This window comes from Polypterus senegalus, chromosome 1 (genome assembly GCF_016835505.1).
Source record: "Polypterus senegalus isolate Bchr_013 chromosome 1, ASM1683550v1, whole genome shotgun sequence".
NCBI classification, from domain to species: domain Eukaryota; kingdom Metazoa; phylum Chordata; class Cladistia; order Polypteriformes; family Polypteridae; genus Polypterus; species Polypterus senegalus.
This window is the reverse complement of record NC_053154.1, coordinates 60,967,898-60,987,719: the sequence shown is the minus strand read 5'-3', so window position 1 is coordinate 60,987,719 and position 19,822 is coordinate 60,967,898. Positions and strand designations below refer to the sequence as shown.

Genomic DNA, 19,822 nt, shown 5'->3' with positions numbered 1-19,822 from the left:
TTTGTAGGGCTCTGGCAGTGCTCATCCTGTTCCTCCTTGCCCAAAGGAGCAGATACCAGTCCTGCTGATGGGTTAAGGACCTTCTACAGCCCTGTTCAGCTCTCCTAGAGTAACTGGCAATGGCACGTATTGGTGTGCTATCCTGGAAAAGTTGGACTACCTATGCAACCTCTGTAGAGTCCAGGTATCGCCTCATGTTACCAGTAGTGACACTGACTGTAGCCAAATGCAAAACTAGTGAAAAAACAGTCAGAAAAGATGAGGAGGGAAAAATGTCAGCGGCCTCCACCTGTTAAACCATTCCTGTTTTGGGGGTCATCTCATTGTTGCCCCTCTAGTGCACCAAAGCAGCTGAAACTGATTAAAAACCTCCTCTGCTACTTAACTGGCCAGATCAACAGCCAAGGAGTTTCATTGACTTGATGCTAAACTCTCATTAAAAAGGGTTCCTTTAATGTTTTTGAGCAGCATACTGTATATACACACTTGGGGGTTTTGGGAGAAAGAGATTTATTATTTAAAGTTCTCCTGATCACCATTTTTGGGGTGCCATTGTTGTTGGGGCAGCTACCGTAAGTCAAGACAATGATACGTTAAGTAGTCTCACTGAAAATAACTGTCCCAAGATTGGACAACATTTTGGTAGACAGTCCTTTTTGACCTTAGCCATTTCTCAGGACTAGACCTTTGGTTATGTCCTTCTTCTGGACCTGACTTTTTTGTATTAGTGTCGGTTCAAAGCAAAAGTACATACCTACGGCAGTCCACTTTTATAAAACCTCATACTGACTTCTATCTTATCTTTGCAAACTTAATTTCTGTCTTGGAATAAATAAAGTATCATGCAGAAGGTCTGGTCACCTTCTCAGTTCACCTGCTTATTTTAGTGTTTGAAATCAAAAGTATAAAGAACGTCAACAATCCGGCTATCTGCGTAACAATTCGAGATTGCCTCATAGGTCCCAGGAGTTCGTTCTGCTTTGCTTTCTAGTCATCAAGTGACAGCCTCATCCTCCTTGTGGCCCAGATATATGGCCGGAAGAGGTAGGACCATCAGAGCAAAGTGATAGTTGGGTCAGCAACAGTGCTCCCTCTCTCCACGTGGTGGCATTACATAGGACCCCAAAGGTGTCCCCTAAATGTGCATGCACAACAGTATATAAAATAAACAGTAAAACTAAATCTAAAACGGAGGCAAAAAGTCAAAGTGATAAATACTGGTTGCAGGCATAAACCTGACTGAAGGCTTCCACTTTTATTTTTGCTTATAACATCAGTCACGTAACATCAGCATGATTAGCATCACCCAGCAACAAGATGAAGAGGGAGTGACCAGGGGCAAACTGACCCCAAAAATAGGAGTCCCACCTTCACAGCACCATCTAGCAGAGCCCTCACAATTTTCAAGCTGCATGCAAATGGTGTTTCCATCGTATTCTTCACCGGGATTATCACCTTTAACCCTGAACCGGCCCTTTAGTAACATCTAGTACTAGTACCTCTAGTAACATCATCCTTTAAAACCCCTGGTTCTAATCCTGCGGTACAGTAATGCAGCAACTTTACAGAAAACACATCCCGGTAAAGTCAGTGCAGGAAAATCACAGCTATTGCAGAAATTAAGTTATTTTGTTTGTGGAACATGTCACATAATTAGATACACTTAATGGCCGACATGAAGATGCGAATGGCAACAACTCAGCTGATTATGTGGAGTCTTATCTTGTTACAGAAACATAAGCACAGTTTTAAAGAGAACAGGCCAGTCGGCTCAACATCGCTCATCAATCCCTGTTCTAGTCGAGACGTAACGGACCCCTTTGAGCTGCTGTCTGCTACACTGCATGGTAACATTAATGTGTGTGCAACTCCTGATTAGCTACCTAAAGAAATAAATAAACTAAAATGAAAGGAAGGGAGAATGTGCAGACACCAGACTTGAATGGAGCTCTCAGGAGCCATAGGAGAGCGCCGCCAACCTCTGCACTGCCCCTTACCTGGACATGTTTCCTGCAAAGACTTGCAGTGCTCCCTTTTAAATTAGATTTAACATAAACTGTGTTTAAAAGAATCACTTACAAAAGTTAAAAGAATTATTTATGATTATTTCAGTACATCCCGGTTTATTTGTGTGGACTTGGACAAATGTTTGAAGACTGAGAGAGAGAGAAGAAGGTTTCTGTGTAGATGTCATGTACTGTATGCCTTCAGGAGCGTACGGTACGTCCAATGCAGTGTATGTTTGTATGAGGGGGCTCTGCAAAACCAGGTGTGCAAGAATTACTTGTGAACGTTTTTAATGCATTTTTTTTGTCCAGCAGCCCCTTGACTTACTGGTACAAGAAAACCCCCTGCATATAATGTACCATTTCGACTCGTCTTGATGTCTCGTTAAGGAAGAAGATGAGCTTTTTGGGGTTCCCTTACCCTTTTTTATTGGCCCTCTTCTGCAGGTAGTTACACCCGTAGGATAAATGGTGTCAGAAGGACTTGAGGTTATGCGTGCCACATCAGCCAACCCTAATGGGACGTGAGGGGTCAAAACTTTGAAAAAATTGGAATTGGTAATATAGGCATGTGGAGTGTCATTTTATAGTATTTCAAGGTTGCTGATCACAAATCTGATAATAGTTTTGATATGTGATGCTTAACTGGTGGTCCTAGACCTCCACCAGCCGTTCAAGACGATCACAAATGACAAATTTCAAACCTAAGCACGTGAGGTATCATTTAAGGCAATTTCAAGGTCAGTGATTACAACTATGAGGATAGTTCCTAGCCATCTACAGACCTCTAGCACAGGGTGAAAAATGACAAATTTCAGCTACAACTGAGAATATTTAGACTTTAAACATTTAAATTGAAGCTTGCATTTTATTTAAAATATTTGACCTAACTCTTCTTGTATGTTATGTACTTCTACCTAAATCATCACATTTCTTATGCACATCCCAAGTCAGAGCAGCTTACCCTAATTCTGACTATTTTTCAAATTTTTAAGAATACTGAACAATCCAGACATTTTACTAAATTAGAGCAGGCTTTATGCAAGATGTGAATGTAACTTTTACTTTAACATAGAATTAGAATGTATTTTTCTGTTACTGATTAACATCATTTGATATCCATCGTTCCTAAATTGCCCCTAGTGTGTGTGTATGTGTGTGTCCTGCGGTGAGCTGGCGCCCTGCCCGGGATTTGTTTCCTGCCTTGTGCCCTGTGTTGGCTGGGATTGGCTCCAGCAGACCCCCATGACCCTGTAGTTAGGATATAGTGGGTTGGATAATGGATGGATGGATATCCACCATGTCTTATCACATCACGAAGGCACTTCTTGAGGGTCTTCAATTTTGATACAGTTTATAATATATATATTGCTCATTTTTTCCCCATGCTCTTAAAAACTGCATTTGTTTGTTCATTCATTTTCTAAATCCTAACAGTATTTGTCCCACATGTCTAGAAATAATGGAATTAATGACTTGCATTTCCAATAATGTGTGTAGCCCCGAAGCTTAATTACAAATTAAATGGGAATGCTTGCAATCAGAGTTAGAGGCAGACATCAAATTAAATGTAATTGTTAGCCTGCATATATCCACCTCAGATTAGAAAGCCGTGCTTCATGCTGCCAATGTATGGTGAGGTGATTAATGGTTTAGAATGATTATTTTATATGCCACATTCCAGATGCACCATTCCGGGACCATCTGGAGAGGAAGCTTTGTATATCTAAAAACTGTTGTGTGATTACATTTTTAAACTGAAGCCATACGACTTCATCACTAGATGACTAAAAATGTTAAAATGTGCAGCAACATTTAAATCTGAACAACAGTACACACCTGATATTAATATGTGAAGTCCTGTTTAATGTTGCAGGAATTTGTGTATATATACAGTATTATATATATATATATATATATATATATATATATATATATATATATATATATAAATAAAATATATTGTGATGCCAAGGGCACGTATAGCTGCCCTAACCCCAACACAATTGCCACACACAACAGACGGTTTATATGTATAATTTGCCTTCACAGCACACACGCCAAAGCACAGAGCCCAACACAGTCCCTCTTGCAGCCATTCCTTCCACCTTCACTCCTCCTTAGGCTTTGTCCTCTCCCTCAGACTCTGGCCATTGACTTCTGCTGACTGGTGACTGGAAGGACTCCAGGTGCCCAATGAGCGTATTCTGGCCACACTTCCGGGTGTGACCAAATACGGCCCTGAAAGAGTCCATGCACCCCCTGGCGAAACTAAAGGGTGCTGCCCTCTGTTGGTCTGGGGGAGAAACTGTCCTAGAAATACTCTCTCCCCGGTCCTTCCACAATCCACAAAGTATAAATATACAGTGTTGTCACAAAAAGCAGACACAAGAGTTATAAAATGGTTTGGGGCAGCTACCCATATAATATAATACAGAGTCCAAAACAGAACTGACGAGGTTAGTCAAATATGGTGGCTTTAAAGGCCAGAAAAGGAAGTGAAGTCATCAAGGGTGGAAGCGGAAGGGTCCTCTTCCATAGGTTCAGACCCGGACGTGACATCATCAAAAGGGCCGGAACAGGAGTCTCTTCGGTCATGGGTTCTTCACCGGAAGTGACGTCACTAGGGCCAGGCAGAATTTCCTGTGAACGGTCTGCAGGAAAATGAGAAGAAAAGTCATTGTACTCAGCCACCCCCTGGTCTAGCGTTGTTTTGTCTTGGTCGATTAATATTTTACTCTACTTTCCCCTTTTGTATTATTAATATGTAGCCTTTGTCAGAATGCCTCAAATCTCCCAGACTGACCACTGTTTATGAGGTATTGTACCATATAACTTCTCCCCTAACCCTAACCCTTCCCTTCTAAATTTATAACCTCAGGCAATTATGTGTAGTAAAAGACAAGCAGGAATTAAGTTACAATTAGATAATGTATTTTTGATAATAAACTGCTCAAAAAAATTAAAGGAACACTTTGAAAACACATCAGATCTCAATGGGGAAAAAGAAATCCTCCTGGATATCTATACTGATATAGACTGGGTAATGTGTTAGGAATGAAAGGATGCCACATCGTTTGATGGAAATGAAAATGATCAACCTACAGAGCCCTGAATTCAAAGACGCCCCAAAAATCTGAGTGAAAAAATTATGTGGCAGGCTAGTCCATTTTGCCAAAATTTAATTGCAGCAACTCAAAATTGTACGCAGCACTTTGTATGGCCCCTGTGTTCTTGTATACATGCCTGACAACATCGGTGCATGCTTCTAATGAGATGACAGATGGTGTTGTGGCGGATCTCCTCCCAGATCTGGACCAGGGCATCACTGAGCTCCTGGACAGTCTGAGGTGCAACCTGGTGGCATTGGATGGACCAAAACATAATGTCCCAAAGGTGTTCTATTGGATTTAGGTCAGGAAAGTGTGGTGGCCAGTCAATGGTATCAATTCCTTCATCCTCCAGGAACTGCCTGCATACTCTCACCACATGAGGCCAGGAATTGTCGTGCACCAGGAGCCACTGCGTCAGCATAGGGTCTGACAATGGGTCCAAGGATTTCATCCTGATACCTAATGGCAGCCAAGGTGCCTTTGTCAAGCCTGTAGCGGTCTGTGTGACCCTCCATGGATATGCCTCCCCAGACAATCATTAACCCACCACCAAAGTGCTCATGCTGAATGATGTTACAGGCAGCATAATGTTCTCCATGGCTTCTCCAGACCCTTTCACTTCTGTCACGTGCTCAGGGTGAATCTTCTCTCATCTGTGAAAAGCACAGGGCACCAGTGGTGCATCTGCCAATTCTGGTATTCTATGGCGAATGCCAATCGAGCTGCATGCTGCTGGGCAGTGAGCTCAGGGCCCATTAGAGGACATGGGGCCCTTGGGTCACCCTCATGAAGTCTTTCTGGTTGTTTGGTCAGAGACATTCACACCAGTGGCCTGTTGGAGGTCATTTTGTAGGGCTCTGACAGTGCTCATCCTGTTCTGCTTTTCCCAAAGGAGCAGATACTGGTCCTGCTAATGGGTTAAGAACCTTTTATGGCTCTGTCTAGCTCTTCTACAGTAACTGCTTGTCTCCTGGAATCTCCTCCATGCTCTTGAGACTGTCCTAGAAGACACAGCAAACCTTCTGGCAATGGTACATATTGATGTGCCATTCTGGAGAAGTTGGACTACCTGTGCAACTTCTGTAGGGTCCAGGTATCACCTCATGGTACCAGTAGTGACACTGACTGTAGCCAAATGTGAAACTAGTGAAAAACAAACAGTCAGAAAAGATGAGGAGGGAAAAATGTCAGTGGCCTCCACCTGTTAAACTATTCCTGTTTTGGGGGTCCATCTCATTTTTGCCCCTCTACTGCACCTGTTGTTAATTTCATTAACACCAAAGCAGCTGAAACTGATTAACAACCTCCTCTGCTACTTAACTGACCATATCAGTATCCCAGAAATTTCATTGACTTGATGCTATACTCTCATTAAAAAGTGTTCCTTTAATTTTTTTGAGCAGTATATTAATACATAACAACAATATGCAAAGTACATTTGAATATTGGCAACCATACAACCTGATAAATGTTGATGTGTAGTTTCAGGCGGCTTACAGACTTGATTGTTACTTGAAATGTCTCTAGTTAAGTCCTGATTTGTGGTCAGCTTTCTTGGTGTGAGATAGTCTTTCATCAGTTTGGTGAGAGAGAGAGGGTGAGGTAAGGCAAACAAATTTATAGGTTTTCTGTCCAACCCCTAGAGCCAATACGGCATTGTGGTACTTAAAGGCTTTTGATACAAGCCAGTTCCAAGAACTCCTCTATTGCCCTTTGTCTCCACCAGAAAGATCTCTAAATTTTTGCCAAACTGAAGCCCCCTGTGATGACATGAGTATCATCAAGGGTTAAGGATACGTCCAACAAGTCGCCCTCCTCCCCACTCTCAAAAGCAGACAATTCTTCTGCATCCTCTCATGTACATCTGTCACTACACTGTCCATACTTTTAATTTTGCTACATTCTCCCCTAATGATTTCATCCTCATATCCATTTACACTCTTGCTATTCCTATCCCTATGATTAATTTCATTTTGAACTGAGACACCATTAGACATTCGCCCAGGTTCATCCTCTTGTGAACCAGATTTTTTTCTTCACCTACTGTTATGTCTCTTTCTATCAATGAATCAGTGTCTACACTTGAGCAGCTGCAAGTGATGTGTCCAGTGCCACCACATTTACAACCATTCATAGGTTCTGAAGAAACGAAGATAACATATTCATAGTCATCTATTTTATTAAACGTTAGAGCTATGTTTCTCTCTTCATTTACTTCCTTCAAAGAGAGACACTTTCACGTCCCGCAAGACAGTCAACTCACATCATACTTACAACCTTTGGAAGCAAGTCCCGTGATACACATGCAGAGCAGGTCAGTGGGAAAATTCGAAAAAGTCTCAAAAAAATGAGAGTAAAGATCACATTAGCGCAAACAAACAGAAAATATTACTCGTTGAAATAACATAACAGCGAAAAGAGATCTAATAGTGTTTGAGGATGTCTGGGGGAGAAGAGAGACAAGGCCGTGAGACAAAAGGACAGCTGCTGTACAGGCTTTTAAACGTTCGAAGCACCACACAAAATGCAGATCATGCGGCACAGCAGCAAGCCAAAAGCTGATTGAGCAAACAGGAGGTAAAAAAAACAACTGTTATTTGTTTCCCATTTTATTACTGTTTAAGAGGGGTTTTGAAAGGGGCGGCTATGTTTCCTTGGGGTACCGAGCGAAGCCCCCTAGTCTTCTAAAATGATGCGCATTGTATCTGCTTCTCTTTATCAGAGACACGAGCTGTCCGTAATGAGAAAGCCCATTTTTCAGAGCTTCATCAGACAGAAATGGTGGCACACTGGACAGAACGATAATTTTAGCAGGAGTGGCAAGAGGCATTATGGGAGTTAGACTGTCTTTAATAACAATTCCATTCTCTACTAAAGGATTTACGAGGTCAGCTGTAGAACACACACTACAACTGCACTGATCATTTGTGAAGCGGAAATGTTTGCAACTGATCACGTTACCAACAGTTAAAACACACTCCTCTAAACAGCAGGCCAACTCAGGCATTAGATTTACGGTGTGCCGTAGCTTAAGCTTTTGGAATTCATCATTTTGAAGAGGGGTGTTATGAAGATTTCTGTGCCCCAAAGAATTCAGTGTCCCTTCTGATTTGGTGCAGGCACACTAAGGTGTGTTTATCACGGATCTCCACATGTTCACACATCTTTGTGCGCCGTTTCCCTTTTGATTTTAAGCATGCTCAATTCAAAATGCCAGCCTGTCTGTTAGTAAACGTACATGTGCAGCCACCTGCCTGCCGTTTCCTCACACACAGCGATATCTTGAAATCTGCATTTTAAAGCTGCAAGTGTATTACACATTATTGCCATTTTACTGGGGTGCTTTGGGATGAACGGAGGACAGTAAACTTTGTTAAAATGGTATAAAAAAAATGAACCTTGTATGTTCTGTTACCAATACTTTCTTCAATGGGAGCTCATCAACAAAGAAAAACAGAAAAAAAGATTTAGGAAAATATCAATAATAGTAATAACTCATTACTCAACACCCAATAGCTAGGAACAGAGACATTTAAAAGACAAATCATTAAAACAAATGTAGTAGTAGTTCAAGCTATAAGTGACGTCTTGCTCTTAAATATTTATGCAGGTAGTTGTTTGTGGGGATAAAAAGTGGAAAAAAAATCCACAGCAAAGGCTTTGTTGTTGAACTTGTATTCCAGCTCTGCCATATGAGTGATTAAAACGGTCTGAATGAAATACTTTAAGTTCTAGTAAATAAAAAAATAATAAGCCTATCAGGCAGTCTTCTATATCTCTTGTACCACTTAATCCCTTCCACCAGAGATGACACTCATTTCCACAACTCTGCCTTTGCTGTCGCCCCTGTCCGCTGCTTGCAAAATGGGCACTGGAGAGCAAAACTTATCCAATATTTATTTTAAGAGGCTGTAGAGGGTCTTCTCAATATTAATTTCATGATTAGTGTGCCCCTCTAGCCCATCTACTGCAGTGTATGATCATTTCCACGGTAGGAGCAAAGACGTAGAATTGCATTCCCCACCCCGACTGCCGCTTAAAAAATGAACACAGGAAAGCTAAAATTGATTAAAAAAAAAAAAAAGGTTGTGGGTAGTCGTCTATATAATTTTCCCCTTCACTATGCCACTGGAGGGGGTACTCATTTCCATGGCCAGAGCAGAGCTGTACAATTGCGTGCCCCCTTTCTGCTGCTTTCAAAATAAATACTGAAATTATAAAACTGATCAAAATGTATTTTAAAAGATTGGCAAAAGTCTTCTATATCAAGCAAGAGATCACTTATAGAGTGACAGTAGATAACATTTAACGATTTGTCTTTTAAATGTCTTTGTGAATAGTTATTAGGTGTCATGTAATAAATTATTACTATTATTTTTTATTATATTACTATTTTTTATTATATTACTATTATATTTTCCCAAATCTTATTTTCCTTTTTTCTTTGTTGATGAGCTCCCATTGAAGAATGTATTGGTAACAGAACATACAGTGTACATGCCAAAATGACTGAAAATACAACTCGCAAGTGGCATTTTTCAGTACCATTTTAACAAAGTTTACTGTCTGCTATCAATCACAGAGCACCCAAGTAAAACGGCAATAATGTGTTAACACACCTGCAACCTTGGACTGCCGGTGCACGTGCAGGTTTACTAACAGAAAGGCCGGCATTTTGCACGGAACACACAGTTAGGTCCATAAATATTTGGACAAAGACAACTTTTTTCTAATTTTGGTTCTGTACATTACCACAATTAATTTTAAATGAAACAACCCAGATGCAGTTGAAGTGCAGACTTTCAGCTTTAATTCAGTGGGTTAAACAAAAAGATTGCATAAAAATGTGAGGCAACTAAAGCATTTTTTTAACACAATCCCTTTATTTCAGGGGCTCAAAAGTAATTGGACAAATTAAATAACTGGAAATAAAATGTTCATTTCTAATACTTGGTTGAAAACCCTTTGCTGGCAATGACAGCCTGAAGTCTTGAACTCATGGACATCACCAGATGCTGGGTTTCCTCCTTTTTAATGCTCTGCCAGGCCTTTACTGCAGCAGCTTTCAGTTGCTGTTTGTTTGTGGGCCTTTCTGTCTGAAGTTTAGTCTTCAACAAGTGAAATGCATGCTCAATTGGGTTAAGATCAGGTGACTGAATTTTCCACTTCTTTGCTTTAATAAACTCCTGGGTTGCTTTGGCTGTATGTTTTGGGTCATTGTCCATCTGTATCATGAAACGCTGCCCAATCAATTTGACTGCATTTAGCTGGATTTGAGCAGACAGTATGTCTCTGAACACCTCAGAATTCATTCGGCTGCTTCTGTCCTGTGTCACATCATCAATAAACACTAGTGTCCCAGTGCCACTGGCAGCCATGCACGCCCAAGCCATCACACTGCCTCCACCGTGTTTTACAGATGATGTGGTATGCTTTGGATAATGAGCTGTTCCACGCCTTCTCCATACTTTTTTCTTGCCATCATTCTGGTAGAGGTTGATCTTGGTTTCATCTGTCCAAAGAATGTTTTTCCAGAACTGTGCTGGCTTTTTTAGATGTTCTTTAGCAAAGTCCAATCTAGCCTTTCTATTCTTGAGGCTTATGAGTGGCTTGCAGCTTGCAGTGCACCCTCTGTATTTACTTTTTTTTATTTGTCTTCTCTTTATGGTAGACCTGGATATCGATACGCCGACCCCTGGAGAGTGTTGTTCACTTGGTTGGCTGTTGTGAAGGGGTTTCTCTTCACCATGGAAATGATTCTGCGATCATCCACCACTGTTGTCTTCCGTGGACGCCCAGGTCTTTTTGCATTGCTGAGTTCACCAGTGCTTGCTTTCTTTCTCAGGATGTACCAAACTGTAGATTTTGCCACTCGTAATATTATAGCAATTTCTCGGATGGGTTTTTTCTATTTTTGCAGCTTAAGGATGGCTTCTTTCACCTGCATGGAGAGCTCCTTTGACCGCATGTTGTCTGTTCACAGCAAAATCTTGCAAGCACCACACCTCAAATCAACTCCAGGCCTTTTATCTGCTTAATTGATAAGACATAACGACGAACTTGCCTACACCTGCCCATGAAATAGCCTTTGAGTCAATTGTCCAATTACTTTTGAGCCCCTGAAATGAAGGGATTGTGTTAAAAAATGCTTTAGTTGCCTCACATTTTTATGCAATCTTTTTGTTCAACCCACTGAATTAAAGCTGAAAGTCTGCACTTCAACTGCATCCGAGTTGTTTCACTTAAAACTCATTGTGGTAATGTACAGATCCAAAGTTAGAAAAAAGTTGTCTCTGTTCAAATATTTATGAACCTAACTATGTTAAATCAAAAGGGAAATGGCACACAAAAGATATGTGAACATGATGTGCCAAATCAGAAGAGATTCTGAATTCCACGGGGCACAGAAATCTTCATAACAGGGACAGCCCCAGGGGAGGCCATACTGGCTGTCCTTAGTGTACACTAATCGCCAAAAACACAACATTACAAGAGACGCTACAAAACAATAGGAAGGTACAGTAAAGATGGACAAACCTTCAAACACTCCCGCTCACTCTCCTAGTCCTCTTGCAAAGCTCCGCCCACTCACCACTCTCAAAACAATAACACTGAGAGAAAGAGAGAAACACAGTCCCCCAAACACCTGTACATTTTACCACAGCAGTTTATTTTGCTCAAGTAGAAACTTGTCTTTTCTAGCATGCATAAAATAGCCTTAGGAATGGGCAGGTGAAATTTGCACCAAATATTTACCTACTGGATCTTAATAAAAATATGCCCTCCAGAAGGCAAGTACAAGATAATTCACTAGTGAATTCTAACACTGTCACAAAAGAATGATATTAAAAACAAAAAAAAAAAAAAAAAAAACACAATAATAACCTATTTCACTTTGACCTTGTTAATTGTGTAACAAATTAAGGTTTATAAATATTTAATCTCATACACTTTGAAGATTTGCTATTTCTGTCCAGATGTTATATAATTTTGTAAAATTCAGAAACAAATCCAATCAAGCATTGATTTTTATATATTTTTATTACTTCATCAGAACATATAAAATAGATTTAAGTTTCTTGTGAATATGCTTGAGTTATGTAAAGCACATGTTAATGCTTTTCATTGAAATGGCTTAATGTTGGCTTAATTTCAGGGCTAAAAGATGTCAAATTCTACATATATGCCTCTGGCAAAGACATGTTGCTAGCTGTCCAAGGATAGATAAAGAAAGAAAGAAAAGAAGAAAAAAAAAAACACACACCTTTCCAAATAATTTGTTCAAGTCTTCAATTTCAAATCACTCAGAATTCTTAGTTTTCTATGCAAGAACTCAAACTGGCTAGAAATACCAAGTATACATACTGTATATCCAATTTTATTCATATACAAGGTGAATTTGTATAGCTTATGGAAGTACTGTATGTCTTATATCCATATTGTGGTGACAGCAGATATGGATTTAGTTTTTTGGTATAACGAGATTTTTTTTCTTTTATTATTAAAACAGAGTTGGCATATGATTGCTAACACTCAAAGAAGGAAGTCATCAACATTCAGAAAATGGTAGCAATTGGGTACTGTGCATATATAAAACAGAGTGCACTATACATGGACATTCACAACTAACTGTGTTAATAAAATTTAGAAGTGAATAAGCACCAAAATTTCTTCAGTAAATTACAATTTCAATAAATATTTTAATAGGTCTCGGTTGAGGGAAGAATGAAAATTTATTTGTAGTATTACAATAAAATTGGTTAAAACATACTAAAACATATTTAGAAAGGCATTACTAGCCCTTTACTTCTGACTACAGAAACAAATCAGTGTATCACAGAAAAATGCATTTTAAAAAAACAATTGTTTCACATTTGTTTAAAAAACAAAATACATATGTACTGTGTTTCCTTCTTTTCACTGATGCAGTGATCCTGACCGAGACCTGCAAGAAAACAGAAATGCAAATAACAGTCAATAATATATAAAAACACCTTCTAATAGAGGAAAAAAATGATATTTATGTTAGTGGTCAATTGAATAAGTATATAAATGGATCTAATGTCAGATGTAGGATTTATTTTATGTGGCCAAATAGAATATTTTTCCTCTTTTTGTTAACTTTGCCGTAACTGCAGTTTAGAATATTCAAGGAATCACCTTTCTTTATGAAAGTTTTAAGCAAATAAGTTTATTGCAATCATTATAGTATTAAAATAAATTATTATTAGATAAAAGTTTATCGTAATCATTCTGTATGGCAATTCTTTATAAGGCAAAATAGGTAAAACACCCTTCATATTTTTGCAAATCATTTTGCCAAATCCATATGTGGACAAATGATCCGCTATGACAACCCCCAATGGGAGAAGCTGGAAGAAGAAGAAGAAGAAGATACAACTGGGCCATCACTATTAATCAATTAGCACAACAATAAAGAAATGCATAATTTGTATGAAGTGGGGTGGCAGTTGTATGGGCCAAGAAAGAAGAGGAAGCATGTTTCAATGCAGCAGATGGCATGCTTTAATAATTCTGTATTTTAAAAATATGAATTTCTTTACGGTTCTCTTTAGACTTTAGTCTAAAGCACAGCTGGTCAGAAGCCCAAGCGTATCATCCTGGGCTGAAGACACACAAACTACTTCACAAAAACACTGAAGCAAACATAACTAATCAAGCTGTACCAGTTGCCTGTGACCCCGATTTGGATAAAGGGGTTTAAAAGGATAAAAAAAGATTGAATGAAGGGTTCAAAAGACTGAATTTCTCTATAACATGCTAAATATGGGTCAAATTCAAGAGTATATTTTGTACAGAATTAGGATAAGATTCTGAGAATACTACAATATAGGCTTTGTATACAAATGTAGTTTTGACTACTAAATGCTTCGATCTATCCCCATGGGCTCACCACCTATGGGAGGGGCCAAGGAGGTTGGGTGCAATGTGAGTTGGGTGGTGGCCGAAGGCGGGGACCTTGGCGGTCTGATCCTCGGCTACAGAAACTGGCTCTTGGGACGTGGAATGTCACCTCTCTGAAGGGGAAGGAGCCTGAGCTAGTGCGCGAGGTCGAGAGGTTCCGGCTAGATATAGTCGGACTCACCTCGACGCACAGCTTGGACTCTGGAACCAATCTCCTTGAGAGGGGCTGGACTCTACCACTCTGGAGTTGCCTCGGTGAGAGGCCGAGCAGGTGTGGGCATACTTATTGCCCCCCGACTCGGAGCCTGTGCATTGGGGTTTACCCCGGTGGACGAGAGGGTGGCCTCCCTCCGCCGGGTGGGGAAGGGTCCTGACTGTTTGTGCATATGCGCCGAACAGCAGTTTGGAGTATCCACCCTTTTTGAAGTCTCTGGAGGGGTTGCTAGAGGGCATACCTTCTGGGGATTCCCTCGTTTTGCTGGGAGACTTCAATGCTCACGTGGGCAATGACAGTGAGACCTGGAAGGGCGTGATTGGGAGGAATGGCCCCCCCGATCTGATCGATGATCGACTTTGTGGTCGTGTCGTCGGACTTGCGGCCATATGTCTTGGACACTCGGGTGAAGAGAGGGGCGGAGCTGTCAACTGATCACCACCTGGTGGTGAGTTGGCTTCGATGGTGGGGGAAGATGCCGGTCAGACCTGGTAGGCCCAAACGTGTTGTGAGGGTCTGCTGGGAACGGCTGGCAGAGTCCCTGTCAGAAGTAGCTTCAACTCCCACCTCCGCAGAACTTCAACCACGCCCCGAGGGAGGTGGGGACATTGAGTCCAATGGGCCATGTTCCGTGCCTCTATTGTTGAGGCGGCTGACCGGAGCTGTGGCCGCAAGGTGGTCGGTGCCTGTCGTGGCGGCAATCCCCAACCCGTTGGTGGACACCGCGTGAGGGATGCCGTCAAGCTGAAGAAGGAGTCCTATAGGACTTTTTGTCCTGTGGGTCTCTGGAGGCAGCTGATAGGTACCGCAGGCCAAGCGAACGGCTTCGGTTGTTGCTGAGGCAAAACTCGGGCATGGGAGGAGTTTGGAGAGGCCATGGAGAACACTTTCGGACGGCTTCGAGGAGATTCTGGTCCACCGTCCGCGCCTCAGGAGGGGAAGCAGTGCAGTGTCAACACCGTATATAGTGGGGATGGTGCGCTGCTGACCTCACTGACGCTGTGGGTCGGTGGGAGGAGTACTTCAAGACCTCCTCAATCCCACTAACATGCCTTCCACGAGGAAGCAGAGCCTGGGGACTCTGAGGTGGGCTCTCCCATCTCTGGGACTGAAGTCACCGAGGTGGTCAAAAACTCCTTGGTGGCAGGGCCCCGGGTGGATGAGATACCGAGTTCCTTAAGGCTCTGGATGTTGTAGGACTGTCTTGGTTGACACGCCTCTGCAACATCGCATGGACATCGGGACAGTGCCTCTGGATTGGCAGACCGGGGTGGTGGTCCCCTCTTTAAAAGGGGACCGGAGGGTGTGTTCCAACTATAGAGGGATCACACTCCTCAGCCTCCCTGGAAAAGTCTATTCGGGGTTCTGGAGAGGAGGGTCCGTCGGATAGTGAACCTCGGATTCAGGAGGAACAGTGTGGTTTTCGCCCTGGTCGCGAACAGTGGACCAGCTCTTCACCCTTAGCAGAGTCCTGAGGGTGCATGGGAGTTTGCCCGACCGGTCTACATGTGTTTTGTGGACTTGGAAAAGGCATTCGACCATGTCCCTCGGGGAATCCTGTGGGGTGCTCGGGAGTATGGGGTACCGGACCCCTGATAAGAGCTGTTCGGTCTCTGTACAACCGTGTCAGAGCTTGGTCCGCATTGCCGCAGTAAGTCGAGCCCGCTTCCAGTGAGAGTTGGACTCCGCCAGGGCTGCCCTTTGTCACCATTCTGTTCATAACTTTTATGGACAGAATTTCTAGGCGCAGCCAGGGTGTTGAAGGGGTCCGGTTTGGTGGACTCAGGATTGGGTCACTGCTTTTTGCAGATGATGTTGTCCTGTTTGCTTCATCAGGCCGTGATCTTCAGCTCTCTGGATCGGTTCGCAGCTGAGTGTGAAGCGGCTGGGATGAGAATCAGCCACCTCCAAATCCGAGAGCATGGTCCTCAGCCGGAAAAGGGTGGAGTGCCCTCTCAGGGTTGGGGGAGAGATCCTGCCCCAAGTGGAGGAGTTCAAGTATCTTGGGGTCTTGTTCACGAGTGAGGGAAGAATGGAGCGTGAGATCGACAGGCGGATCGGTGCGGCATCCGCAGTGATGCGGGCTCTGCATCGGTCTGTCGTGGTGAAAAAGGAGCTGAGCCGTAAGTCAAAGCTCTCAATTTACCAGTCGATCTACCTTCCTACCCTCACGAGATCGCGAATACAAGCGGCTGAAATGAGTTTCCTCCGCAGGGTGTCTGGGCTTTCCCTTAAAGGTAGGGTGAGAAGCTCAGTCATCCGGGAGGGGCTCAGAGTAGAGCCGCTGCTCCTCCGCATCGAGAGGAGTCAGATGAGGTGGCTCGGGCATCTGATCAGGATGCCTCCTGGACGCCTCCCTGGTGAGGTGTTCCGGCACGTCCAACCGGGAGGAGGCCCCGGGGAAGACCCAGGACACGCTGGAGGGACTATGTCTCCCGGCTGGCCTGGGAATGCCTTGGGATTCTCCCGAAGAGCTGGAAGAAGTGGCCGGGAGAGGGAAGTCTGGGCCTCTCTGCTTAAGCTGCTGCCCCCGCGACCCGACCTCGGATAAGCGGAAGAGAATGGATGGATGGATGGATGCTTCGATCTATATACTCAGTTTGCAGAAATAAGAATAGTGACAGTAGATGCAAGATGTGGAAGGGTAGGCCAGAATCCAATATATTACAACTTTGGACTTTTTGGAGGCGGACAGCGCAAGGTGGCTCTTCATCTTTCCAGACTGGCTTAGTGTCTCCAGGTCCATACAAAGCCGTTGAAGCGAGCGTGATCTTGCCCGACTGTTCTGAAATTAATGCGAATATAACAGGATTCCAATGACAACAAAAATTCATTTTTATGGAATGCCTTAAAAGTCCAAATTTCATAACAGTGTTCTGCATATAGTAACATGTAGGTGTGCTTTTGCAATTGTTTGTAGGGCATTAGAATGGTCAGTCTCTAGAGATCCATTCCACCAAAAAAAAACCCTCAAGACACAAAATTACAGAGCCATTCCAGAATTAAATGAAAAAGAACCTACCAAATGACAGACTCTGAATAGGTTCATACTTCATATTTTACACACACACAGTACATACTAGCAAGTCTACTATCAATTGCACCTTACTAGATGCCTACTATCAATCAAAGAAAATCACTCCAAATAGTGCTTATCTGCAATTTGAAAAGGCTAAGACACAGGATTGTGTATGCAATGACATCCCACTTCTGTTCAGGTGTGTCTCATAGCACAAGGGAGATTGCACAGTAGACATACGCCATCATTCTATGGCTTGCCGATTACATGAACAACAAAACATGCAAAAGGAATGGGAACAAAGAGAAAGAAAATGAGAAATTAATTCTAGAGTAGGGTCAGCTGCTAGATGAGCAGTGGTACAATGTTGAGTCTGAAAGGTGTTTTTTGTAATATAACTTCCATTCATATCCTAATATGCATGGATACTTGCAGCTTAGTAGCTATTTAAAACATTTATATTGTATGCATAAAGCCGCAGCACACCTAAATATTACTATTGTTTGTTTATTACTAATGCCACATTATGTTTTAATAGCAGACATTAAAATACTTGTATTAAGTATGCTACATGTGTGAATTTCACTGTATAGCTCATACAGAAGTTGCAAGTAATTTCTTTTTAGAACATCATCAACTAGTAATCCCCACACTGACATTATAAAGATTACATATGGCACAACATGAGCAGCATTCGGAACATTTTTCTGTTTAATATTAGCATTTAGTATTTGGTGCCATTTAATATAGCTCCTTGTTTATAGTTACGATTGAGAAAATGACAGATGTTGACACTCTCAGCTCTTATTCAGTTTAACTCATCTGTACAAAGCCTTTCCTGATAAATGTAAATATGGGTGGTGTTAGAAAACAATTGCCTTAAATTTGAGGTGACTTGAAATTAGGATACTGTTAAACTGAATTAAACTGTCAGATCAGAGTATGTCATTATAGGCTGGCTTATGAATATTTTGGTTGTGGTGGTTATGATGGATGGAATGCACTTTAACCTTTCTTAGAAGTTTAACTATGTATTTGTTTGAAAAAAAAAAAAGCAATTTTTCAGGACAATATTATTAAGAAAGATGGATTGTTTTCATTTTAAAAACATGGGTCTGCACTTGAACCTGGAACTTTATGATGTTTCACACAATTTGGAAAATGTAATTTCATTACACTATATTTTTTATGAGAGCAGAAAGAAAAAGATATTTACTGAATGTTTTGCTTGTATTATAATAGGTTATGGATACATCAAACATATTTGCATAACAGGAAACGTGATGTGTTAAGGTAACAAGTGGGGGTATTAACAGACTAGTAGTGGAATTTGTTTATTTATTTATTTATTTTTTTTAAATGCATACAACAGGGGTAATTAAGCAAGTCCAAAGACATGTTTAAATATGCATTATTGGTGACTATGCATTGAACAGGATTATAAACTCGCTCTGGCTCTGGGTATTGGTAGAGTGATTACTGTCTGTCACCAACAAAAACTCAAAAAACAGGCAGCACTAACTAACTTGGCATGTGCCAGCTACATTATTCTCAATAGGAAGGCAATGCTGTTTGTCTATTAAACTGTTGGTGTCTCTATACTGGACAAGCAAGCAGCACTCCCATAGTGGCCTACTTTGATGCAGAAGAGGCCCTTAAGTCATGTCAGGATATCAGAAGCCAAAAGAAATGTGAAAGGAGCAGACATTGGTGGACTATGAGTCCACAGAAGATAGACACTATTAATATTGCATTTTTAAAATGCATGAGGTAGTGATGTTCTAATCAACTGTAGAAGATTTTTCAGTGCAAATAATGAAGGTATTAGGGAATAATACAAGGAGGGGAACAGACTATGGAGGACCATACCACTACCGCCAAACTTAGATGTGCAAACTGAGAAAATATAGTAAGCAGTCTCTTAGCTTTTTTGAATGAGCAACTGGAGTAGTAGGAAAAAAGCATGAAACATTATATATGTAGACTTTGATACAGTTCTACACCTTTTTTTTTATCCAAGTCAATCAAATTTTCATAATTATAAATGGTGCCCTCTAAACAAAGCGTGAATTGGGAAGAGTAAAAAGCACCACATAGCAGTGTCCTTGACTAAGACATGGTCCATAACCGTAAACAGCATAAAACTGAGTTTAGTATGAAGTAAGGCACTATTTTATAATGAAGGGATACTTAAAAAAAGCCTCTCACCAAACAACTGGAACACTGACAGAAAAGAGGCACTGAAAGGTATACAGTAGATAAAATCATTTATATTGTGAGTTAATTGCACAAAAAAATATCAAAGGAAACAAGTAAAATTAATCTTGTAAGAAAGTCTATGAAGAACTGGAAATTAAACATGAAATAAAATGTCTCAATTTGTACGTATAGAACTTTAAGAAGAGAGAAACTTTTCTGGAAGACATACCCCGGATAAGGAGGAGGGGGTGCATCATACTGTCCTGACATAGCAAAGGCTTGATCGTATGATGGAAGTCCGTGTGCAGTGTCCTCCATTTGGGCAGGCACTGTGTGCAAAGATATC

The 19,822-nt window shown here is 41.5% G+C and overlaps 1 protein-coding gene across 1 annotated transcript in view; it reads right to left on the bottom strand.

Moving 5' to 3' along the window:
* Positions 1–12,088: 12,088 nt before the first annotated feature.
* The window catches only part of prrg4 (proline rich Gla (G-carboxyglutamic acid) 4 (transmembrane)), a 46,834-nt gene continuing 39,100 nt past the window's right edge, over positions 12,089–19,822 (bottom strand). Inside the window, exons 6-7 of the mRNA XM_039749669.1 lie at positions 19,706–19,822; positions 12,089–13,064 (exon numbers count right to left, since the gene is read on the bottom strand). The exon at positions 19,706–19,822 is cut by the window's right edge and continues 54 nt beyond it. Of these exons, the coding sequence (XP_039605603.1) occupies positions 13,037–13,064; positions 19,706–19,822 (145 nt within the window). The 3' untranslated portion in view covers positions 12,089–13,036. The remainder of the gene's footprint in view (positions 13,065–19,705) is intronic.